This window comes from Ambystoma mexicanum, chromosome 7p, assembly GCF_040938575.1.
Source record: "Ambystoma mexicanum isolate Mex_15411 chromosome 7p, UKY_AmexF1_1, whole genome shotgun sequence".
Taxonomy (NCBI): Eukaryota; Metazoa; Chordata; class Amphibia; order Caudata; family Ambystomatidae; genus Ambystoma; species Ambystoma mexicanum.
Window position 1 is genome coordinate 939,899,407 of NC_090939.1, and position 26,409 is coordinate 939,925,815.

The window sequence follows — 26,409 nt, forward strand, 5'->3', positions numbered from 1 at the left end:
GGAGCCTACCCCTAAACCATCGGGACCCTAAAACGGCCGACACCTCAAAGACATCAGGAGAGGACAGGGACACCGGTGCAACAGGGGTACGAAGGCGGACAGAATCGGGGCAAGGCTTGAGGAGGGATACATGGAAGACAGGATGGATACGCCAAGAACTAGGAAGCACAAGACGAAAAGCCACCGGATTCACTACCTGTGAGACTACATACGGGCCGACAAAACGAGGTAGCAGTTTCTGGCAACCCACTAGGCGAAGGTGACGTGAAGACAACCAGACCCTAGAACCCACCACCAGAGGGGGAGCAGCCAGACGTTTGCCATCCACACGGGCCTTCATGGCAGTCTTCGCTTCCGTGAGATGCACCACAGTACTAGCATGTACAGCAGACAGATCCCTAAGACACGTCGTGGCCGCAGGATTCGAAGAACTAGAAGCATCAGGGACTGGCAAGACCTTGGGATGTTGGCCGTAGAGGGCGTAGAAAGGAGAATAACCTGTAGCTGAATGAGCCGCGTTGTTGTACGCGAACTCAGCAAGCCGCAAAACGGCCAACCAGGAGGTCTGATGTTGCAATATAAGGCAGCGAAGATACTGCTCCATAGATTGATTCGTCCTTTCGGTCTGCCCATCGGTCTCAGGATGATATGCCGAAGAATACCTGGAATCAATGCCCAACAATTTAGTCAACGACCTCCAAAACCGAGAGGTGAACTGTGATCCTCGATCGGATATAATGACCGAAGGGAGGCCGAATAACATGAACACATGTTCAAAAAACAAGTCCGCCAAGACCGGGGCCGAAGGAATACCTTTGCAAGGGACAAAACGAGCCATTTTTGTAAACGTGTCCACCACTACCCAGATGGAGTCAAAGCCTCGTGATTTGGGGAGATCGGTAACGAAATCCATAGTCAGTGTATGCCAAGGCCTGGGAGGAACTGGAAGCGGAAGTAGCAACCCAACCGGTCGGCCTCTCCGATGTTTAGCCTGAGCACACACTGCACATGAATTGACATAGCAGTCTACATCGCGCTTCATAGATGGCCACCAACACCAGCGCTTGAGAAGATCTAAAGTGCGCTCTTGACCGGGATGGGCATTAAAAGGGGCATCATGAGACCACTCAAGGGCCAGATTACGAGTGTCAGGTGTGGGAAGGAATAGACGTTCATGTACGAAAGGCAACCCATCAGAAAACACGGGGTCCCATTCTCGCAACTGGTCGGAGTGATTGCTAGTCCAAGATCGGACCGAGTCTAATAACGACAATGAAAGTGTACACAGACAAATCACATGACTCTTTCCGAGAACAGTGTCAGGAAAGGTTGGCAACACGACCCCCCCTGGGGAACGTGACAAGGCGTCTGCTTTTCCATGTGCAGTGCCAGGACGATGCATAATACGAAAATCAAAAGAGGAAAAGAAAAGATGCCATCGGACCTGTCTGCTATTAATGCACTTCAATGAGGCCAGATCCTGTAAATTCCGGTGATCTGAGTACACCGTGATGGGATGTTTGGCCCCCAGAAGATGATGGCGCCAAACACGAAAGGCGTCCATGACAGCCAAGAGTTGTTTCTCCGTAACAGTGTAATGAGTCTCAGTACTGGAGAACTTACGGGAATGGTATGCCACTGGATGTAATTTGCCTGTTGTAGGACACGTTTGTGACAATACCGCACCAAGAGCAAAAGAAGAGGCATCTGCCTCTACTATGAACGGCAGGTCAGGATTGGGGTGCTGGAGTACCGGTGCGGTAGTGAAAGCAGTTTTCAGAGCCTCAAAAGCCTCCTGATGTTCCCCGTGCCAATGATAGGGTACCTGAGGACTAGTCAGAGCCGTGAGCGGCGCAACAATTGTGGAAAAAGAAGAAATGAAACGTCTATAAAAGTTGGCGAATCCCAAAAAGGCCTGCAAGGACTTGAGTGTTTGAGGTACTGGCCAATCTAATACTGCTTTGACCTTAGATTCGTTCATGGACAACGCCCCAGGGGTGATATGGAAACCCAGAAACTCAACAGAAGTTTTATGGAACTGACATTTCTCAGGTTTGGCAAATAAGGAATGTTCTCTCAAACGGGATAGTACTTCTCGTACATGCTTTACATGGTTATCAAGATCACGAGAAAAGATTAGTATGTCGTCCAAATACACAACCATGTAAACGTCCAGAATATCCCTGAATATGTCATTCATGAATCGTTGGAATGTGGCTGGGGCATTACATAGGCCAAAAGGCATGACTAAATATTCGTACAAGCCGTAACGAGTACAGAAAGCCGTTTTCCACTCGTCTCCCTCGCGAACGCGTACTAAATTGTATGCGCCACGTAGGTCAAGCTTGGTGAAAACGGAAGCATGAGTTAAATGGTCCAGAAGTGGGGTGATTAACGGAATTGGATATCTATCCTTTTTTGTGATAGCGTTAAGACGTCGATAATCCACACAAGGGCGTAAATCCCCCTCCTTCTTGGGTACAAAGAATATGGGACTTGCTGCTGGTGAAGTGGAGGGACGGATGTGTCCTAAACGTAAGGCGTTCTGTACATACTCTTTCAATGCTTGTTCCTCCGAAGGGGACAAAGAATAGATCCTGCCCGAAGGGATAGCGGAATCAGGAAGTATTTCGATTGGGCAGTCATATGGTCTATGTGGAGGAAGTACCTCGGAAGAGCCCCGATCGAAAACCGATTCGAATGCATTGTACTCAGGCGGAATCCCAGACACCAACCCCCCAACAGTATGCGAATGAACAATCTCTGGTTCATCAACAGTGAGTTGAGCTAATGCTCCTAAGGCCCAAGAAGGTGTATCAGAGGCTTGATGGACCGGGAGACAGTAATTTTGACAGACTTCGGACTCGAAGAGTACAGTGCCTGACTGCCAATTGATCAGTGGGTTGTGTTCACGTAACCAAGGGATTCCTAGTATGATACCGAATTGGGGTGTGGTAATTAAATCAAAGCATATGGTTTCTGTGTGTGTTTCTTGTATGTTCAACAAGAGGGGTGCAGTTTGGTGTCTAACAGGACCAGAAACCAATGCAGAGCCGTCTACGGCTTGGACATGTTCCGGTCGTGTTTTTACCACTAAAGGTAGGTTGAGGGAATGGGCCAAATCAATATCTATGTAATTACCAGTGGCACCTGAATCAATGATGATATTGACTGCATGAAGAAGGCCTGTAGAGGGACATAGAGTAGCCTTTACAGAGACGGGTTGGACACGAGCAAAGGCAAGAGAGGTACCCGGAGATGATGACGGGACACTCGACCTGTTCTCCGGATCTAAGGTCGAGCCATCCGAAAAACCTGGCTCTTCTTGGGGCGTCGAGGACACTCTTTCACAACATGTCCAGTGGTGCCACAATAAAAGCATGCATTGTCCACCCTTCTACGTTCCCTCTCTGATGTTGTAATAGGACTACGTAAACCTCCCACTTGCATAGGTTCTTCTGTACTGGAAGCAGGAGCACTAGCAAGAGTAGGATGGGAAGAGACCCCCAATTCAGCTCTACGCTCTGATCGTCGTGCATCTACCTGCAAGACGAGATCAACCAATTCCTGATACTGAGTAGGCATAGAAGGGATCACCGATAAAGCATCTTTCATGGTGTTACTCAACCCCCTATAAAAGACCACCGCCCGCTTGTTTTCTGGCCATGATGTTTCTGCAACTAGCTGATTGAAACGGGTGATGTATTCTATCAAAGTCCTTCTACCCTGAGTCAGTTCCAAAAACTCCAAATCCCTAGACTGCGCCTTGTGACGAGTATCGAATACTCGAGACATTTCTAGAACCAACAAATCAAAGTCGTAAAGGACTGGGCTATTATTCTCTAGCAGGGGATTAGCCCAAGCGGCAGCCGTTCCGGCTAAATGGGAGAGGGCGAAGGCGGCTTTAGTAGTGGAAGTAGGAAAAGCCAAAGGTCTGCATAGGAAGTGTAACTTGCACTGATTAACAAAGGTTCTGAATTTCTTGGGGTCACCTTGATAGCGTTCCGGAGCAGCCAGAGGGGAAGGAGATGGGAGGATCATTGGAGTTGGGACTGTAGAAGTAGCCAAGGGAGGGGGTGTGGTGAAGGAGCTCGCATCTCCAAACTCAGGGTCTGCAGGAAGGGAATGCTGAACACTCTGTATGGAATCCAACCTTTGGTGGATCACTGTGTTCGCGGCTGCCATATCTGCCCTTAATATTGTAATTGCCTGTACTAAAGCAGCTATGGGTTCTTCCGTGGATCCCTGCATCGTTAAACACGACTATACGGCTTCTCAGTCTGTTCTGACTTGAGTGTCGTGTAGACCGATGCTATCTGGTGTAAGGGTAACCCAGGTAACCTAGTAGAGAGGTTCGAGACTCAGTTGATGCGGCGGTCCCTGGAATGGTAGAACCGCAGGTTAGCGTGGATGAAGGGCTAGCCACCTGTAGGAGAGAGGGCTTGACTTGAATCCCAAGAAGGGAAAGGGCGTAGAAGTTCAGCAAGGTAACCAGGGATGATCCAAAGGCAAGTCGAGGTGTAGTCCAAAATCCGGCAACAGGTCAACAGTTCCAAGCAAAGGTACAAAAAGGGGTGTCCGAGGGAGTCCGAGGTAGAGTTCCGTGATCAAGATAGCAAGGAGCAAGTAGTAACGCCAAACAGGGTCTGAAGCCAGCTGAGAAGCAATGAGTGTTCTGTCTCTCAGACCTTTATACTGTGTGTCTGGGAGTCATGTGACGTCTCTGGATCATGTGACGTCCAACAGGGACACGTGACTCTGGATCACGTGACCGACGTGGTGACGTAACACCGCCCCTTCTGCTAAACGCTCTCCAAGGCAATTGCCAATGCAGAAAGGGTTGCAATCGAGCCCGTACACCAAAGCTGGTACGGGGTTTCCGGTTCTTTGGGTTAACCGAATCACCTGAGCCTGGAACCGTGGGAGGGGATGGTGAAGAAATGTGAGCAGTGTTCTGATGTGTAGTGAACTGGCGTGCAGAGGATCGTCTAACACCTATTCTGATAAATAATCACTCCATGTGACATTCTGTCACTCCTCCTATCTCTCTAATCTGCATTCAAAGCTCAGCCCTCTGCCCATTGGAGTATCCTGTCACCACCCTAGCCTTTAGATCCCAGCATTGCGGGCAAACTCAAGAGTCAGCCGCCACATGCCAAACTGGTTACCCAAGAAGCAGTGAAGCAATCACGGCCCATGTGTCAGCACTGCGCCCTTCCGCTCCATTGTTGCCGCCTCCCCTTGTGCACTATAGATGCACTCCACTTTTCCTGGTTTTCATCTTAATCTATCTGATGTGTAACCTCACTCTGCCTGCTTCTTGACAAGAAAATGAGTTAGCGATGAGCAGGATTCAAATCAAATAACCATGTGGGATTGAGGTGCAGGCAGCGTGACGCAAAGGACATGTTGGAGGGGGTAGGAGATGGTGTGAGAGTTTGTGATGGTCTCTGGTTGCCCATTTGAAACAACAACTAGGCTTTGCTTATAATATTTACAAATGTACATTGAGTATGTACATACACTTCCATAGCACCAACCACAATATTATCATACTCAATGTTAGTCAAAAGGCCCGGGCAAAGCAGACATGCTTGCATTATGTAGTAAATGTGCTTGCTCTGTATGGACGCCTTTATTATGACTGTTCTCTTTTCAGCTTAGCTTTGCTAAGACTTCATCGTTATTCGTAAGTGCTTAGAAGAGCATGCATTATTGTATGGGGTCCATTAGTGAGAAGCAGTAATAAGCTAATATTTCTTTTGGACTGGACATTGAGCAAGAAGATCTGAAAACGCCATATAAATAAACAATTACTAGGAGATGGGCCAATTTGATAATAGCAGAAACAAGAAAGAGAAAAATTTGCCAGCAAGATGCACAAAAAGTAGCAATTTCATAATTCCCTTACGTAGAAGAAAGACTGAACTTCAAATTTGTATAAATTTTGCACCTATGTCATGGAAGCGGTGGGTTTGGAACTTCCACAACGACAAGACACTAGGATTGAAAGTACACAGGGAGAGCCTAAGAAGCGCTTCGATCATTTGCCATTCAAATCTTGATATTTCTTGGCTGCGCTCTTGATAGTGATCCAATCCAGAACTGGACGTCTGCTGTAGATTGTTCAGACTATGTCACGAGATAGAGGTTCCTAAAATGTCCTCTAGATAAAGCACGCCCTAAGCACATTTATTTTTTCCTGTTTCATTCAACTAGCTTTAAGACAGTGCAGGAGCAATGAATGCAAGACATTTTACAGTTGATCTGGATATTGATATTCACCATTATTGTAGCACAATCCTCCAGCATTTGTTCTCCAAAATACCTGAACAGTCTTAAATTAAACCAAGTAAAGTCTAGTGCCAGGAGGATAGCTCAGGGGCAATGCATTTGTCTTGGAAGCAAGACCATGCAGCTCAACATAGGTTTGAATCCCAGTCATGTGCTTAGAGACTGGTCTCTGGTCTTGAGAGCGTAATAAAAGATTAATGAATTAAACTCTAGTCAATACTGAGGTCAAGTATTTGTTAATGCACATGATGCAGGGATCTTAATCATCAGAAAGGATCAGCCTCAAATCCCCTTCAAAAGGTTAAAATATTAACTCCGGTGGATTTGAGGAATAGTAACACCAACAATTCTTAGCACTTCACGCCTAGTAGAATGTTATGGGATATAACAGAGGTTGATAGGAAAGCATTTCACAGATGTCTAAAATAGCAATAATTTATACCATAGTGCATCTCACAAAAGCACGATTTCAAAAAGTATGAAAGAAAGTGGTTCTAAACGTTTTTTCTCTTCATCACTCTCTCTCCTTAATAACCACACTTTCAAGAAAAGTCCTGAATATTAATTCAGTTATTTTTCACATGCCTGTTAATAAATATGCTCAATGGATCTTGAAGATCATGGGATGGACCGTGGCTTGTATTTATCTGCCATTGTTTCATCTAGAGTGGAAGGGGCAGATAAAGACTTGTCTGAAGACAAGCACAAAGATTTGAATGACTGGCTTACAAAAACAGGGAGGGAATACCAGCAGGTTGGGAGTTAAACACAGTCTAGAAGATCTTCTAAAAAAAAGTGCAGAACTAATCAGCAGCTGAAGAAGGTCCATCAACCGAAAACGTGTGAAGCAAGAGCACCATCTCGGGGAGCTCATTAAAAGCAATTCAGAATCTTGTGTAATATGAGACATTTGCTTTAAATGCTATTTGTTTGCATGGAACTTCATTTGTGATCATTTTGATATTGCAATAAAATATGAAATGTTACATCCAACGTTGATATTGTATAAATGTTGGGAGTTGCGCATCAATGGTCTCTAGTGAGTTCCGCAAGCCTATCTAAGATAATGTATTGTATCCACCTTTAGTTAGGGTGGGCTACATGAAAGTTAGTGGTTACGCATCCACAATGTGGCTTTGAATTTATTGAATACTTTGGTGTGCAGTCCATCCATCTCCAAGTCAATCATTATGGAGACATGCTTCCTACCCCATGACCCCATTCAAGATTCCCCATACTTTTCTCACTGTGACTTATTTTTGATGTCAGCTGCCCGATGTGTAAAGTGGCGGGGCATACATCTTGCCCATGTTTTAGTTCAAACGATCCCAGTGAGCAAGGAAAATCTACTTGAGACATTGTGGGTCAGGGCAGGGGTTTAACAAATTGGTCAAAAAGGTGCATTTTACAGCACACATTTTTGGTTGGATTTAGTGGTAAAAAAAAAAGCCATTGGATTCAGGAGTACTTCTGTAATGGAACACATCAACCATTCTTTTTTTTTTTTTTTTTACATGCCGCAGACTCATTGCCTTCAGACAGATTTCCTCCCATGCCACTGTCATTGCCCCAGTTCTGATAAGTGGGCTCGATTTACACCAGTTCTGCTCCATATTGCACTGTCTCGGTCCTGCCCCTCCTTGCTGACTCAGCCCCATGTAACTCTCACTACCACAGCTCTGACCCAGTGCTAATCTTATTGCTGCAGTGCTAGCGCATATGGCTCTCAAAACACATGCATGCATAAGATGTACACAGACTCACGCAAGCATGCTCACATATACATTTACACAAACACGTCTCTACACACCTTTTTTTTAACACTTTTTGACTTCCCGGTGGTCCTTATACTCTGTTCTTTGATCGCTCTGGCTCCATCCTGCCCACCAGCATTGAAACAGGAAGCAGTGAGATGAGTAACTGAAAGCTTCCCTCCCTAACTGCCACATCCATGTGGCCTGTGGGAGTAAACAAGACTGCTCATTCAGAGCCCCAGCAAGTAATGTGGGGATCCCAGTCAAGCACCCTAATGACCTGCTATGGAATAGCGCCTCAAAGTGCCGTGGATGCAGGCAGGAAACAGGCCCACAAGCACACATTAGGGGTGAGATGCTATCAGACATAAGGGCCTGCTGGGGCTGGGGCACTTTCTGTATAGCAGAAGATGGGACTATCATGCAGCGTGCTCCCTGTTACGTTTCCTGACTGAATGCTCTGCATGATAGTACATCCACAATGGGAGGACATCGCCCATCTGCATTATCGGTAATTGCGTTAACGCCAACCGGCACGCTAATACAGCCAGCGGTAATTGCGCCGAAAGCAAGGCGCTACATGGGATTTTAACCTCCAGAAAAGAGCTGGAGGTAATACAGCGCATTTAGCGCCCAACTTGTGATCGGGCTAGTCCTTAAATGCGGCGGTAATAGCTGCTACCTCCGCATTTAAGGGCTACAGCCCAACTCGTGATGAGGCCCATTGAGGCTTATTGGATACCACTAAATAAAAATGCGTTTTCTTTTGAGCTGACAAATACATTTTAAGCACCTTTCCAGGCCCAGGAGTTGTAGCGAGTCAACAAATGTCAAAAATTTAGCACACCCAAAAAGTAAGCAATGGTGTGTGTGCGTGTGTGCGCTTCCTTGCATGCACACATTTACGTGTGTGTGTGTGTCAATGTGTGCAGTACATGTGTACCCAATAGATGTACTTTATATTTGTTTTGCTTCGATCACGATAAGGCAGAACTATGTCTTGCTCAACTCTGTATGTCATTGCAGTGTATTCTAGTCATATTTACTGTGACTCTGTCTTTCTCAGTTACTGAACCAATCTTCAACGCAAATCCTGTGTCAGAGATTGATCCTGTGGGCAAGCCAAGGTATACAGGTAAATCTCTAACGATGTCAGATATGTTACCCACAGAACATAGATGTCTATGGGCCTCATTACGATTGTGCTGATCCGGAAACAACGATGCCGATAAGCCTACCAGCACAATTATTACCGGACATGCACAGTACGATTCTGCAGGCGGATCCCGTCCTGCCCACCAGGGTCTTACCTGGCGGGTGGAACGGCACCCGCCCACAGATTTCACAGAAGCACCGGCACCGTTATTAACGGTGCCGGTGCTTCTGTGGTCCCCATTCCCATTGAGACCTCGGGAATGGGGAATTACAGAATTACTGGCGCCAGTCATTTATTTCAGGTCTGGCAGCAAGCCAGACCCGTAATGAGGCCCTATGTGTCCAATTTGCCATCTGCATGTTGGCAACATTATTTTTATAAAGAACATTTTTTACTTGAATATTTGTGCATGCATTCACACTGTAATAATTATGTGTCACAATTAGTGGACAGACCAAAACAATGTGTGAGTGTGTGTGTGTGTGTAAGACATAAACATTTATCGGAATGTGCAACACGTTTCATGCACAATCAGGAGCTGCAGCAGCCAACTGCACCAAAGTTCCCTATTGTCCCTGTTGCAGTGATAGCCTGCCTCGACATCGGTGAATGAATAAGCAGTCCCATTTGAGAACATGACCCAATTCACAAAGGTGCCTTGCAATGCGCAGAGTGCACCACGCATTGTACAACCAAGTCAGCCCTACATGTTTGCTTAATTCACAAAGGGGATGTGCATGTAGTTGGTGGACCAGACTTTGGGGGCAGATGCTTTTCACCACAGCCATCAGAGCATATATACGTGTCAAGCCCATACCTGAAACTTCCATTTTTCTTGGCTCCTAGCACCGACACACGTGAAAGGCATGAGGCCTGCTTAGGCCAGAAGGACTCCACCCCTCCTTCACCCACACCAGTGTCTGGAGTGCATTTCATGTGACAGGACTTGAAGTGCCTGACACTTTAAATTCTTTATCATTTCTTGTGGCCTTACTCTGGGGACCTCCAGTGGGGTGTCGCAGGGGTCCTAGTGTTTCCCCAAGCTAGTGGATGATTGTAAGACCATATATGGAATAAAGGCACAATAACCATATACTAATGACACGCCAATCGTGAGGTTTGTTTCCCAAACAAGTCTGGTTTTATTCAGAGTATCTCGATCGGTTGATCGGGTCTCAACACCTCATGACGTGTGCTCACAAATACTGTGAGAGGAGAGAGAGCGAGCCTTCAATAAAACAGTAATATATATACATAATACATCATCATTGAACAGCATTATTCGGTCCAGCCATATATATATGACATGCAAGCTAGGGTTCAGTAATTGGCAGTTAGGCACGTAACTTAATTTAGTCTAAACATTCGGTATTGCTAGCTGAGGTTTGCAGAGACAACTTACTGTCTTGGGGAACACAGGGCACTGGCAAGGGGAAGGATATCATGTTCTAGCAGGGAAACATTCCAGCAATGTTATCAGGTTGCTGCTCTCATGGGCTAAGGGTCAGACAGTTCTGAAGCAGAGAAATACCATCCTCCTCCATGAAGGAGCATCGTTAGTTGCATATAATTCTCTTTTAACTGCCTTTGACAACAGCGTTTGCAAGACAGGCTGGCCCCTGGGCTTCTGGTTAGCCGCGGCTCTTGTACAGCTTCAAGGCTTTACCGAATAATAAAACTATGTATTTCTGCAGGGTTTCACATTCCTGTCTACGTTAGTATTCAGAGTTCAAGCTGTGGCCTCGCACCATGTGTGGGTCTGACGCACAGAATATGTTTTGCAAAGCATTACAAGAAAAAGAAAATGGCGGACAATAACAAAATTGATTCCCACTGGCCACATTCAGGCTTCATGGTTGGCGATGTTTGTTACATGATGCAATTTGCTTACGGCCAACATACATAACGTGTCATTCGGGGGGTGCGATTACATTACAGTTTAACATGATGGGCCCAGGGGTGGTATCTGAGTCCCCAACTCTGGCCCGGAAAAGTTACATTGCCAGCAATGGCACTCCTGCCTCTTTAAGGGAAACTAAAAATGGAAAACTCATAGAACTGGCAGTGCTTCCAGGCTTGGCCCACCTTGTTTAGGTACTGGAATCCCATATAAAACAACAGATCGAAATTGCCAGCAATGACACTCCTGCTTCTTTAAGGGAAACTACAAATGGAAAACTTGCAGAACTGGCAGTGCTTCCAGGCTTGGCCCACCTTGTGTAGGTGCTGGAATCCCATATAAAACAACAGATCAAAAGATACAAGCCTGAATTAGGAAGGAAACTCAACAGCCAGCCATTCATCACACAATGCCTCCACTCTCATACAGTTACCAACAGATGAGCTAAGGAATTCACCACGGGCAGAGTTAGGGTATGACAACCAGAGAGAGGACTACCCCAAGGTCAGGACAAGTGAGGCTCAAGGCCACCATGAGAACTAGAAGCCATTGTCGGGAGAGGAGCCCACCACCCAATCCCTTCACCAGCTGCCTGAAAAAAGACACCTAAGTTCCCTTGCCCCAGATAGAGAATGGAAGGCAGGACCAGTGTGTGGCAGGCAGAGAGAGAACTGTGAAAGAGGAAGGACAAGCCAATCCCAAGACCCTTATCAGGGCTGAAAGCCATCCACTGGGGTAGAGCCCGACAGCCAATTTGCATTGCAGCTAACACAGCAGAGTCCCGTTTCAACCTAGAGAGGCACAATAGCTTTATTGACGACTGTGCGGTCAGAAACTGAAGACTTCTTAATATAGGGAGACTTTCCTCCCGAGAGCGCAGCCTTCATAAAGCAAAAAACAATACATGATGGCTGGGGGTTCAGGTGAAAAGGTGGGAGAGAGATAGCCTGAACCACTTGCAGGCTGCAGGAAGGAAAGAACAAGACATTCCGACAATTAGGTACCTGTATACAATAACAGCGGAGTCCCCCTTCTGCCCCCCAATTCCCCATCTCCTACCTGAGTGCTGAAACCAAAACTGATGAATCTATAGAGAACTCTCTCCTAACACCAGCTTACTCAGTCCATAGACCAGAAAAAATACCTGTCAAGGAGTTGCCAGGCAGATGAAAAAAAAATCATAGAAAATGCAAGGACCTATACCCGGGCAGAATGAGGATCAAAACTAAGGATAAGTATATGACCCAAAGGGGGAAATAACATACAACCAGGTTCCAAAATGCTTTGTTCAAATTGTAATCCCAAGAGCAATCCAGGAAGACAGGTGGAGTCCAAACACCAAAGTTTCAATTCCACTGGACGACCAGGTGCAGCAGAAAATCCGAAAAGCAATCCAAGAAACAGGTAGGGTCAAAAACCAACAGATCCAAGTTCACCAGGCGCCCAGAGACCAACAGGGAATATCCAAGAGCAATCAAAAATGAGGCAAAGCAGGTCTGTTACACAAATATACCAAGAACAAAGTAAAGCCAGACGTGGCGACTCACAGGGAAAGCCATAGCTGCGGAGCGTCAGCTCCTGATGTCTGTCGTCCTTTTATAGCATCTCTGCACCACAGGGAAATCTGTCTTCTTTGTGTGCCCGGGTCACAACATTGGAGTGTGATGATGTAATTACACTCTCTCTGCGTGTTTGCAGGTTTCTGGGGCTTGTGGTCCCAAGAGACATCCGTTGCGCAAGGTGCCACGAATGATGCCAGCTGGGAACAGGGTGGCTCATTCGGCGAGAGCAGGAACCTGGCCGGTACATCCTGACATTTAAAAATGCCCTTGAGCTCAGTCTGGCATTGTGTGGGTGTTTGGATTAGGAGCTGGTGACCAGAGAGTGGACACATAAGTTCCTTTGGTGAAGGGTGGAGGAGAGAGCAGGAAATTGAGCCATACCCAAGAATCTGGAGGAGCAACCCATGAGACCACACCAAGGAGCCAAGAGAGCTGAAGCAAGGGGCAAGGAGAAGGCAGGAGGAGCAACAAGGGTACCATTATTGAGAAAGAAGATGATGCCCAGAGAGGTGGAGAAGGTGGGAGACAGCTAGAGTGCAATGAGCGGGAAAGTAGAAAGAGGGTGGTGACCAAAGGGGCAACAAAGTTGTCTAGAAAGATGAAGAAGCTGGGAGAGAGTTATTTGGCATAGAAGGGGCCCAGAGGGGCAAAGAAGATCAGGGATCAAGGTTACTAAGGCTGAGAATAAACAGGGAAAGAGCGGTGCTCAGAGCGGTGATGAAAGTGGCAGATGAAAGACCTACAAATCTTTGGGAGTGTCAATAAGGAAAAGGGTGGTGCCCAGTGGATTTAAGAGGTTGCCCCGAGGGGTGAAGAAGCTGGAAGATAGAATGGGGCTTTAGAGAGTAGTGGCAGTAGGCCTGTTAGGGGGAAGAAGGAGGGAGAGGGATGGGAGCATTAGAGAAGAGTGACCTGTAGTGCCAGAGGGATGAAAAGTGAGAGAAAAACACAAGATCTGGAGAGTATTGGACTTAGTAACCAAAGGGGTGATGAAGGTTGTAGAGAAAGTAGGGACTTTGAAATTGAAGATTGGAAGAGGAAGATGGCCAAACGGGGCACAGAAGAAGACAAAGAGAGTGTGGTGTTTGAAATTGTGAATCCATCCCTTTGTGAATCGGGGATGTGATCACAATTGTGCTTAACATGCCCCATGTCCATGCCTCTAGTGCCTCAATTGTCATCCAGAGGGCAAGGCTGGCACTGCATAATCAGCTCACATACTATACAAACTAGGCATACATAAAAGACTTTAAGAATTACTTCATATACAAATCGCAGAATGTTTCCAACTTGCACAAGCAGTTTCCTCACGCAACAATCCTTTCTACATTGGGCAGTACATTTCTCAATGGGTATGTGTATATATATTCAATTAAAAAACTTTGTTAAAGTGACGTTATGCTTACAAGTAAAACCGGAAAACCCCTGAAATTCACCAGTTATGGTAAGCTAGGCAACCATAACTCGTGCCACCACCGTGCACTGCTAATACTAACACCCAGGACATCAAAGATGACATCACAAATGTCATTGATGACATCACTGATGACATCAGATATCTGGGCCACTTGTTTTTGTTCACTGACATATATAGGCCAGGTGGTTTTGTTCACTGACAGTCAGAATATTAATATCTAGACGTTTACCTTGTCATATGTTCTTTAAGTACTGTCCTTAGGGTTTGGTCTCAGCTCATGGTGCACATACATGAGGAAATGAGCAGGCCTCAAACACACAATTCATTTCTATACATGAAGATAAACTTTAATGTCATTAACATTTTCTGATGATGCTGTTTCTTTCTTCCTTACTTTAGTTTCCCTGTACGTGCCTCTGATTTGTATACATTGCAGTTATTCATATGTATTGTTTGTACCAGCACTAGTGTTGTAAGTCTTGAATTGTTAGCTAGTTATTACATGTTTAACATTACTCAAAACTTTGATGAGGTAGCATTCATTATTGTACTATCCAAAATTACAAGATTATAAATAGTGTACTTCTATGGTGCATGCTGCAGTCATTGCCTATATCGAATACTCTTCCACCTCACTTCCTTGGATGCCATCCTCGCCAGCTTCTTCACTCTGGTTTGCATCTCGCTTTCCTCCCGTGTCCTGACCGACATCGGGAGGGCTGATTTTTCTGACTCTGTTCAGGTGTGCTGTATTTTAATGTCCCGGCACCCGTTAACTTTGTCCAACCAAAAGAACGTGGTGTTTGCTTTCCGGCTCCAGTAATCTTCATTACTCCAGTACTCTTCCTCGTCTCAGTCCTGTCAGTCAAAGGGAAAAATAAATGCATGTTCTTATTGGCCATCACTGGATGTTAAATGGGGGTTAAGGAGTGTTGTTAGGTCAAAATGGTGCAGGGGGTTAACATGCTTGACCTAGCCAGTCTATCTAATTCCCATGAGGGTTGTCTCCCCTCATGTGGTCCGCCCTCGGATAGCCTACCCCAGGGTCAGAATTAGGTAGCTTCTGCCTTTCCCTGGCCACATGAGAAAGTTGTGATGACATTGCTAGATTTGTCACAAAACGTTAATGAAACACACCATATGCAAGAAAACTAAATAGAAAAACTGTACAAAAACCCACTGTGGAAAGAGCAGAGAAGATGCACGAGAGAGGGAATTGAACACTGTGCAAGAATACAGGAGTAAAAACCAATTCAACCACCACAATGTTCTTTTAAAAGGATATGTCTTGAGGTAAAAAGGTGCATAAGTGACCTAACTCTAGAGCCAAAAATGTAATATGGGTCAATAGTACCTTCTTAGCAGTTCAACCACGTCGAACCAGGCTGCAAGCAGTTGTACGAGTGGATCCAGCTCATTTCGGGTACGTGGATCGATCGTGTTGGCTTAAGAAGCAAGTGAGTGTTGAGCTGGGTCGGATGCAGCAGCTCAGAGTTGTTCGAAGGTGATGTACGGTGTTCCAGGTTGGAGCACAATCCAGGATCTGTTCGAGGTCGAGCCGATTGGAGATGTGGTAAGCACTGGGCACCATTAATGTGTGACGGTCCAGAGGTCCTAAATAAAGGTCGGCAATGGATTAAAGCAGTGATACTGCTGCTTCAGTGTGCAGTTCAGCAAGTAACTTGGTCGAGTCTTTCAGTAACTGGTGGTCCACCTCAATGTGTGACACCCCAGCGGTTCGAGTCAGGTCTGGCGACGGGCTCTCCGAGGACACTGTGTGGCATCAAGTTGGTTCGAGATTGCAAGCATGGTGGTTCGAAGGTTCAATCGAGTCCCAAAGGCAGTAGTGGACAGGGCCTGGAATTCAAGATGCAGTGAAACTAGTTCAAAGGTGGTTTGACCAGTTCAATGCGGTGAACAGCAGGGATCCTGACTATCTTGGCTCTGATGATGCTGTGGTTCCCACTCTGGGGTCTCAGGGCTAAGTTCAGTCTTTGTTCTTGTGCTCCGAGCAGGGGAGGCAAGCCCACACAGTCAGGAATCCAATGAGGTCCTGGTCAGCAGAGGTGGCGGCAGAGATGCAGGTCTTGTTCCAGCAGCAAGAGTCACTCTCAATGTGGCCTTTGACTGGGTAGGGAACAGAGCTTGCCTCTACTTTGGAAACTCACTCTTGACCTTACTTTTGACCTCACTGGTGGAGTGCTCTGGAAAGTAATCTCTCCGATCCATGGTTCAATGAATCTTTTCTCAAGTGTTTGTTCCAAAGTGAATTTAAGAAGGAGTTGGGAGAACCCTTCTTTTACAGGTAAAAGCCCACAGGCAATTGGACAAAGGTAAGCCTGCTTTAAGGGTCCAGCTCCAGACGTGAAGAGCGCCCTCTCTCTATACTAACCCGCACCCTTCCCCTCTCAAAACATTCAAAGGGCCCTGGTGGTATGAGGCTACTCCTTTTGTGAATAGGTGCACCCTTTGAGTCCTGTTCACAGAACAGTTTCCTATGGAGTGGCTGTCTCTTTGTTAGGGTGTTACCTGCTCTCACAAAGGAACAATTAGAAGCAACTCCTTAGTCTACAGTATTGCTGGCAGCAGCAAGGACATCCTTGCTGGGGGAATACACATAACCTTTCAACACCTGATCTGGCTTACAGGGCTGACACGTGTGATATCAATTGGATGTAGCTGTGATAAATATGAGAAATACCATCCATCATGCCCTAACTCAGGTATGGCATGCATTTAAAGTTAACTTGTCACCAGAACAGTAAACTCACAATTCTGAGGTTTTTGGGCAGAGGTGCATATCTTAAATGCAGCCCCTGTGCTTTTGTGACTTGTGCTGTTACTGCAGCTGTCAGTAGGGCTCCTGTTCACTGAACCTACTCTGTGCCATTGGCGAGGAGGGGCTGCAGACCAGGATACTGATGCAGGTGGGCCCAGGTGGGTGCAATGGTTTTGGCATGTAGTCTTGTGGAGATGGGGATCTGGTCAGCAGATGACTGTGGTAAGTCACAATCACAACTCGGACAGCAAGTTGTTGTTTTAAGGAATTTATTATAATCAAGTTCACCTAGTGCACCTAATCTTTCCCTAAATGTACAAGCTCCAGCCCTTTTTTTTTTTTAAGTCCAAGGGGTGCTTGTCAGGATGTCTGTAAATTAACAAATCCTCTGTCTATAATCCTACTCTAACCTAACCACTTTCCCCATCTAACAAAAGAAAACAACAAACAAAATAAAGAAAGACTTTGTAGAAAATAAAATCTGGAAGGGATGGTGGATGGCTTATACCCCAACCATGTCCCTTTTTAGAAAAGGCCTTCAACCACAGAAAAAGTTCAAGATCAACAGTTCTTGGCGTGCTAGAAAGCTGCCAAGGTGATCCAGCCGAGGTTTCTCTGTATCTAGCCGGTCAAGTGGCACAGCGAGTAGAGCGCTCGCTTTGACATCAGTGCAGAGCCTGCGAATGCAGGTTCGAATCCCGGCAGCGCCAAACTCAGCGTTTCATCCTACCGAGGTCGATAAATGAGCACCACACACCGTGGGTAATAATAAGCAGCGCTCAGATACCTGAGGGTTCGTAGCGCTATATAAATGCCAAATTATTATTATATTATTATATTATCTTCTCCCTTTGGGATTCTTTCAGCCTTTCTTCCACATTACACTGGGGTTCTCTCAGTTTTTCCCCACTCTGGGACACTTCTCCTTCTCACTCCCCACTCTGGAGTGTTCTCAGGCCCTCCCCTCTATGGGGCTCCTCTTCCTCGCACTCACCACTCTGAGGCCCATCCAGTTTCTCTCCCCTCTGGGGTTTATCTGCTTCTTCCTCCTCACTCTGCGGCTCTTCTTCTTCTCACTCTGTTTCTCTAGGGTGTTCTTCGTCTTTCCTCAATCTGGTTTTTTTCATCACTTCCTCTCTACTTCGCTCGCTTCCTTCTCCACTGGAGCCACAATGTACCAGAGTGTCTCAAGCACTGTTTCTCGGGAGGGCTATTGAGTTTTGACGGTTCTCCGGTCAGCGGGGAGCCACTTTTGCATATCTTCAGCCAGGCTCCACATCAGCCTCCTGTGGTTAGGCTCTGTTGTCTAGGCCACTCGGTCGACTCAGAGTCGCTTATGCAACTTTTCTGCTGGGCTCCGCATTGGCCCTCCATTTCTCTTATTTCTTACTCTCACAGCTCAAGCGGTGTGGAATCACTTATGTGACTTCTCAGCTGGGCTCCATGTCATCCTGCCAAGACTCTCTCATTCTCTTGGCTCGTTTGGGACAGAGTCACTATGTGGCTTCTCTGCAGGGCTCCGGCCGAGACTCTCTCTTATTCTCTTAGCTTGTTTGGGACAGAGTTGCTTATGTGACCTTTCTACTGGGCTGAGCTTTGGAGTTCCGAGGGTCTTCTCCCTCATTCATATACCTTCTTGGAGCTGCTTCGGCCAGCTGTTATCTGCAGCGGCAACTCTCTGCACTCTCCTGGAGCAGACCTGCAGTCCTACCTGCCGGCAATGGTGTTTTCGGTCTCCCTCCAGCCCCTCCTCCTTTGGCACGGTAAAGCTCTACAGTGCCTGTTCAGCCTCCCCCATGATTGGCTGTTCCAGAGAGGCTCCTCCAGTGGGTTGGTTTACTCATTTCTCCTTAGTCTTCACCAGAGATTGGGCATACTTGGGGTCAAAAGCCAGGTCAGCCATTAGTAAAGAGTGTACATGGTCATCACAAAATCCAACCGTTACATATCCTACAATGATGTTAATGCCTGGGCGTGGGGGATACTGATGTATACACTTGTTGGAGTCTCTATCCTCTAAGAAGGAGTCACCTCCAGAGGTAACCCACTTTCTCTGTCCCCTAGGGTGTGTTAAGCGTAATGGGCTCACCTCCCTAGTCCCAAAGGGGGTGGGTACCCCTTTGGGAAAGGTTACGATCTCCCTGGAATCCTCACATCACTCTCCCTGAGAGAGAGAATAACCTGTGTGATTTTATGTTTAAATAAATACCAAGAAAGCCAGGGCTTCTACACCAATTGCAGATGGCAATCATTCACACTAGGCTTAGGGGAGATTGAAAAAACCGATCTAGTGAGAATGTAATAGTGACTTCAATTGACATTGACCCTGAATAGGTATTATATTTTCCAATGAACACATTTATAACACAAGTGATTCCTTTGGTGTTAATAACTATTCTATCCTTCCAGGCTTCGCTGAAACATGGAAGAAAGCATTGTGTTAATTGTGCGTGCATCCTATGGTAAGGCAGTTATACGAGACAGGCAAAAAGATATGTTTAAGGTGTCTTGGTTTTTTTAAAGTAGAAAAAAGCATTGTCTATCCCTATTTTCACATTCTATAAATTATCAATCAGGTTCTGTTCGGAACGTTCAAACCTGTTCTATCCTACTGACTTACCCTACCACTAAAAATAAGAACATAACTTAGCCTGGAGGAGTGATCTTACTCCTTCCCCATCCCCCTTCTTAGCTTGCACTGTTGGTGCTTTACCCACTCATGAGTGTTTCTCAAATTCTCCCCTTGGTCTTTCAAGTCTTGGCCTGCTTGTGCAGTTCAAACAAGTTCCTTGGTTTTCTATATATAAGGGTTCTCCTGACACCCTCACGAACGTCTTGCCCAACTTGGAAGGTTTATTCAACCATAATTTCATGCCTATTACCTTGTGCCAGTGACTTCCTTAATTTATTTTATCCATTAGTCGTGTTGATCGTGTGAGGAATTAATTATTATTCAGATTCAAATGTTATCATCTCGTGTTTTTAGCTACTTTTAACCACATTGCTTTCACTAATTGTGTGCTTTAGTTTCAATTGCTCCTTACCTTTAGTTCTTCAGTGCCCAGACACTGCTTGCCTGCGCCTGTGAGACCACGTTGATTGTTGCCTTGGAACGCTGGTCACGATACGAACTAGAAATTCCATCAGGATTGTAGTTCGTGAGCATACTTAGGATATAATCAGGCGCGTCAGGGTCTAGCAAGTCTGCGCAAGTCTGCGGGAACACGCAGAGATTTGCTGTAATTTCCTGGCATTGACTCTAAACGGTTAGTATTGTAAGGGGCAGAACATGGACATAACCCAGAAAATTGAGGTTTTGTTGGCTGAACAACAAGCTAATAGGTAAATTGTTGCACAGCTTTCTGCATGTCGGCAAGCACTCCGGAAAGCACACCGGGAGGCAGCGTTATATGATTGATTATGCAGTATGCCCTGAACCGAAGGCTACGTCTAACACTCACGGCTTATCGGATTTGGAAGATAGTGTAACCTTGGTTCAAATGAACGTTGCCCTTGCCCCTCTAGTTGAAACTCTGTGTGTACCGAATCCTAATATTAATATTTTAGGGCAACAGAAAATAGTAAAATTTTTCGAGACATGATAGTCCCGCAAAAGGTTTTACCAGAAATCTCCCCCATTGTTATCAAATTGGCACTGGAGTAGAAGACCAAAAGCCTCTCACAGTAAAGCTTGCCCTTTTAAACACTGGGTGCCTCATTAGGAGTGTGCCGGTCGCGGTAACAACGGTGCCGGTAAGCTGCCAGCATCGTTGTTACCGGACCGGCACACTCAGAGTTCTACGGGCGGGTGCCGTCCCACCACCAGGTCTGACCTGGCGGGCGGAATGGCACATGCCCGCAGGCTTTGACGGATGCACCGGCACTGGTGCACACAGTGCCGGTGCATCCGTCCTCCCCATTGAGTCCTGTTGGACTCAAATGGGAATGGGGAGTGACTTTTTCCGACACCTTCAGGGACAGCCGGGGCTATAATGCCCCAGTGATTCCTCATTGCCAGGCGCTGGAAAAAATACACAACTCTATCTAAACACATCATTGATATTCACAATTATATTTTTAAAAACAAAGTTGATATTATGTGCCTCTCAGAGACATGGTTATTAGACTCACACGGACCTGTGATTGAGCAAGTGACCCCACAAGAGTAAGTATTTTTGGGAAAAAATCGGAATCGGGGTATTGAGGATGGTGTCACTATTATTTTTAAAAAGAATATTGGAATGTATGAGAGCAAAATAGACTGCGATGGGTGTGATGTTTTACACAGTAAGATCACCCCAAACCATAATCACAGCATAACCTTAATCTTGATCTACAGGCCTCCGATTTAGATACCTCTTTTTAATGAACGTATTGTTCAGCTGCTATCTCCTCTATCAAACTGCTCCACCATTTTTCTGGGCAATTTACACCGCTGGAAAAGAGAACCTGGAGATAAAGCAGTGTTGGATTTTGAGCATTCATTAAATAACAGGGATATTCTGGTACAAAATCTAGCTCCCTCTCATATAAAGGGTCATACTTTAGATTGGTTATCTGGCCAAAAGATAAACATAGTTGATGTGTCAACATTACCATGCATGTGGTTGGACCACTTCTTTGTTACGGCCAATGTAGAGATCCCATCACACTACCAGTGTAAACATGAGATTCCCAGTAAGCGTATTGGTAGGAACTTTCAAAAAATCAATACGTTGGATTTAGCCAACTGCTTGGAGGAACGTATGTCTGAACCAACTGATCAGGGCTGTACGGACCTCTTAGTGAAGAGTTATAATTTACATTTTGAATCATTTTTGAATAAATCTGCACCACTTAAAATTACAACAGTTAGAGAACATCATAATCACCAAAACTGGTTTACATCTGATCAAACTTTTGTCAAACAGATAAAAAGACAAGTTGAGCGCAATTGGACCAAGGTGAAAACTCAGGAAAATAAAAATGTTTGGAAGTTCATCGAGAAGGAATACAAATGTAAAATGATGGAGGCTAAAACATCCTTGTACAACGAACAAATAATAAAATCAGGTAATGAAACGAAGGAGTCATTTTAAACTATTTAAATCCTGGGAAAAAACTAATGTTTTAAATCGCCCTTTTAGTCCTGATAGAGAGGCCTGTATTTCTGTTTAGAAAACCTTTGCAGAGAAAATCACTACAGCCCATACTAGAGTTTGTTCTGCTTTAGAAATACAACCACAGTCGGAACTTTCCACTAATATAGACCAGGAACTAGGCCAGGAATCACAGGGGCTTTTTTAAAATGTTCTCTCTGTGTCAGATTTGTTGAAAGGTATGCATCCAACCAGTTGTCCCATGGATCTCCTCCCATCAAAAATCATTTTGGAAAATAGAGATATGTTGGTGCCATTTTTCAGAAGATTCATGAATGCTTCCTTTGCACAGGGTATCATTCCTGTGGCCATTAAAGATGTAGTTGTGACACCACTACTGAAGAAACCGGGTTTACATCCTAAGGATTATACCAACCTCAGGCCAATAACAAATACCCCTTTTCTACTGAAAATGATTGATAAAATTGCCTCTTTTCATATACAGCATCATTTGGAGACACTGGGGCTCCTTCATAAGAAGCAATCTGGTTTCCGTACATTTTACGGAACCGAGAGTGTGCTTCTTGACCTTTGTACCCATATGTTAGCTGCCTTGGAAAGGAGTGGGTTGGGCTTACTGATATTATTAGATCTATCAGCAGCTTTCGATCTTTTAGATGACAAATGGTTGTTGAAGACATTGATTCACACAGGTCACTTCTCTGATGAAGCCGCGTTATGGATGAAGTATTTTCTTTGTGGTCGCAACTTCAGGGTATGTTGGGGGGCTGCATCATCTGGCCCAGGTCTAATTGTCTGTGGAGTGCCACAGGCGCTTGTTTATCGCCGTCTTTGTCCAATCTTTACATCAAGGCCCTATGTGTCAAAATAGAAAAAATGGGGGTCTTTTTCACAAATTATGCAGATGATTTTTAATTAGCCATGGAGTTGAGTAGAAATTATGAAGTAGATCAGGAGAATTTGTACAAAACCTACAATCTTATCAGAGAGTGGCTGACCTGAAACTGGTTTTGCTTAAATGCGTCCAAGATTGAATTTATGGTCTGTGGATCAAAACAGGCCAGAGAAAAATTGGGCCCAGTCTATAAGAGTTTTAATATAGATGGGGGCTGGATTCCTGCTGTTGATGAAGTTTAAATCTTGGGCACCTATATGGAGACTTCACTAAATGCGGATGCACATGTTAATAATGTAGGTAAAAACTCAAACTACTATCTGAGGGTTCTGAGACAGGTCTTCCCCCAGGTAATCCAGAAAAACGGTGAGAAATTAGTCTGCGCTATTGTTTTACCCAGATTAGATTATTTCAATTCCCTACTGGGTGGGGCAAGCAAGGACTGCTTAGGTAACCCTCAAAAAATTCAAAACAATGCAGTCCAAACAGTTTCAAATATTGCCCAGAGGGAGCCGGTATAAGGGACACGTAGAGAACTTCAGTGGCTCACTGAAATGCACCTACCTATCTGATGCCTATGGACTTTGACGCTCAATAGATAGATAGATAGATAGATAGATAGATAGATAGATAGATAGATAGATAGATAGATAGAAATGCAACACTTATCTCTTGCTCACCTCTCCAGGGCGATTCAGTTTCTTTTAAGCAATTACTTTTCTTGGTCCAGTCTCGGCTTATCATGATTTTCCAACCTCCATGAGTGTCTTGTTTTCACACCCCGGACTGGGCTCTCTGGTCGTTCAGACCTTTTGATTCTCTGGTGGCTCTTACCGCCTTGCGGGATCTTTGTTTCATATTCACTCCTGCCAGTGTTTCTATTTCTCTTATGTCTCTGGTAGCCCAGCTTGAGGCCTTTGGCTCTTTAGCCTTTCTCAGTTTCTCGCTACTCTCATGCCTTCGTAGGTTAATATATCATTCAGCCCAGCGTTGGCTGTTCAGCCTCACAGGCCCTGTGGCTTGCCTACTGCCCTTAAACGCTCTCAAGGTATAAGGGGCTCTTTAGCCTGGTATGGGTAACCCAGCCTCACTGGCTATGCAGGTTCCATATTCTCCTCACCCTTTGTGGGTGCTTCAGAGCTTTGCTGCCCTCTCCTCTGCGGTAGCCTTGAACATGCGTTTTGGCTGTATTCTTAGTTGGGGATGTGGTTGCTTTGGTAGCTACGGAGCTGCGCTTCCGCGGTCGTCTGCTCTCACAGTTGTTCTTCATCCATGTGGTGTTGGTCATGACCCGCTGTGTGCCGCGTCAGCAGCAGTTCGATATCTCCCTTCAGGAGACCTTGGTGCCTTGGACTCTCCACCCTCCTGGATTCGGCAGTGTTCCATGGGCTCTGGGATTCCTCTGCCCACCACGTATTCTACATGATCCTGCCTAAATGCTAAATTGGCTCAGCTCCACAGCGCAGGGTTCCGCTCTATGTGGCCTTGCTCAGGCTGTCTCTCTCGCAGCAGCTGGGTCTCTCCCAGTGACTGGCTTTTCATGTAAGGCTCTCTCCCGGCAACTAACTCTTCAGGTATGAGTCTCGGCCCTTTTACATTCTCTCTGAAACGAGAGATACAACACCATTGATTCTGTGTTTCAGGCATCAAGGTGGGTTCAGCAGCCAAGCCAAGCACAATTGAAGGCACCTGTACATTATTGGTGTGTTCAGTTCACAAGTATGCAACAAACAATTGGGATTCTTGTGTTAAGGGAGACGTTACAAACCTTTCAGCTAGAGATTCCTTTTCCCCTAAGGCGGGGTCACCCCAGTAAGATTCCACCTAGCCTGACCCCTAGTGAGTATCTTGAGTAGCGTGCTCACCTCCCTAGTCCCAAAGGACTTGACTCCTCCTTGAGAAGAAGAGACGAATTCCCAGGATTCGTCACAATCCTAAAAAGCCATATTCCCACAAGCATACAGCAACTACTGCCAGACATGTCCAATTATCATATAGAATAGCTTCTAGCCTGCAAAATACATGTTCCCATAAAAGTGTAAGCTTCCTACTGAGGACAGGGGAAGCACAATACAAATGTATAATTTTAAAATACAAAATAACACTCCAAAGGTAAATCACTGCAGCCACTCTCTACCGACATGAATAGTTTAAATGTTAAGTACCGCCAAGATAAATAAAAGGATATAGTAGCATTTCATGATCTATGTGATTACTGCACCAATTTTACTGGGACAGACGAAAATGTCAATTTTTTCTACCCTCTTTTCACTGCATATATATGCGGTGAGACCCCCGCAGTCCTCTCTACTCCCTCCCACATTAGTTATTTACTGTACCCATCCCACTACATAAGGTATTGTACAAAATGACCAACTCCCAAAAGTTCGAACCCCAAAAGTCTGACCCCCAATTTTCCGCATATATATATTTGGGTGGGTAAAGTGAATACAAAATGTATAGGGGTAAGGTCGGGGGACTGTAGGGGGTCTTGTGGAAAATAAAAAAATTAAAAAAGGACTTTTGGGGGTCGAACTTTTCAGTAAGATATGCAGTGAAAAAAGCGTCTGTGTTTATATGGAACAGTCTACAAGGACAACATGAAGTCAACAGACGGAAATGTTGCCATGGGTTTTCATAACATATTGCTTTCAAAATCAGTACTCGTTTTACTCAGACTTGGCTAGACACATGCAACCATGCAGGCGCTAAACCCAATAATGGTAGCATAGTTGAGAAAGTTGGGAATAGTTGTATTACTCATGCCTTGCACATGCATCTAAAATGTCTGGTTTCTCCTCTTCCAAATTCACACCTGTGAGGCAGACACAAACACACACATACACAGACTGCACCGTCCTGTACTGCCCTGCTCTGCCCAGCATTGCTCCACATTACCTCCAGCCCCTCTGTGTGCCTAGTATTGCATTTAGTCTGTAGGCACAGGATATCTCCTGAAGATAGCTTGTGTGAACCTACTGCCTCAACGCTTAGTTTGCACGTCACCTGCCAAAGAATGTCAAGGAACGAGTCTGCTTCTCCACAGGAAGTCGAGGTTATGTGACCAGTCCCAATTCCCTACAGCCTTCCAGTATAGCCTATGAGTGTGGCAACATGGACCCCGCGTAGTGGGAAGAAATAATATGTTATTCTAACACTGTTCATTCGTTTTCAATCCATGGAGCCAACGCTGACCATCACTCACACGTGGTATACGTTTATATGCTTCAAACAGTTTGGTGGGCAACTCTGAAAGACAGGCATATTTTGAGCCTGCAGTTTGTTAGGTGCATTCATTGGGAACTGTGTGGCCGTACAGAAACTAAACTAAACGTTTGCACTGTTTACAAAATGTTCTTGGGTTCTGCTGATGAAAGCCATAATCCACATTGTCTAGATCCAACAGGAAACCTACTGCTGAGAACTAACATTCTTGGTAAGTGAATTGCTTGTTTATCCAAAAAATTAGGCACTGAATGGGGGGTACCAATAATTCGTTTTTGAAAAACAGTATACATTCTCAGATCATGTTGGTACGACTTTGCCATGAAGT

At 45.4% G+C, this 26,409-nt stretch overlaps 1 protein-coding gene across 1 annotated transcript in view; it reads left to right on the forward strand.

Moving 5' to 3' along the window:
* Positions 1–26,409, forward strand: part of ABI3BP (ABI family member 3 binding protein) — a 1,926,231-nt gene that overhangs the window by 1,711,235 nt on the left and 188,587 nt on the right. The window contains exon 37 of the mRNA XM_069637268.1: positions 9,115–9,183. Within this exon, the coding sequence (XP_069493369.1) occupies positions 9,115–9,183 (69 nt within the window). The remainder of the gene's footprint in view (positions 1–9,114; positions 9,184–26,409) is intronic.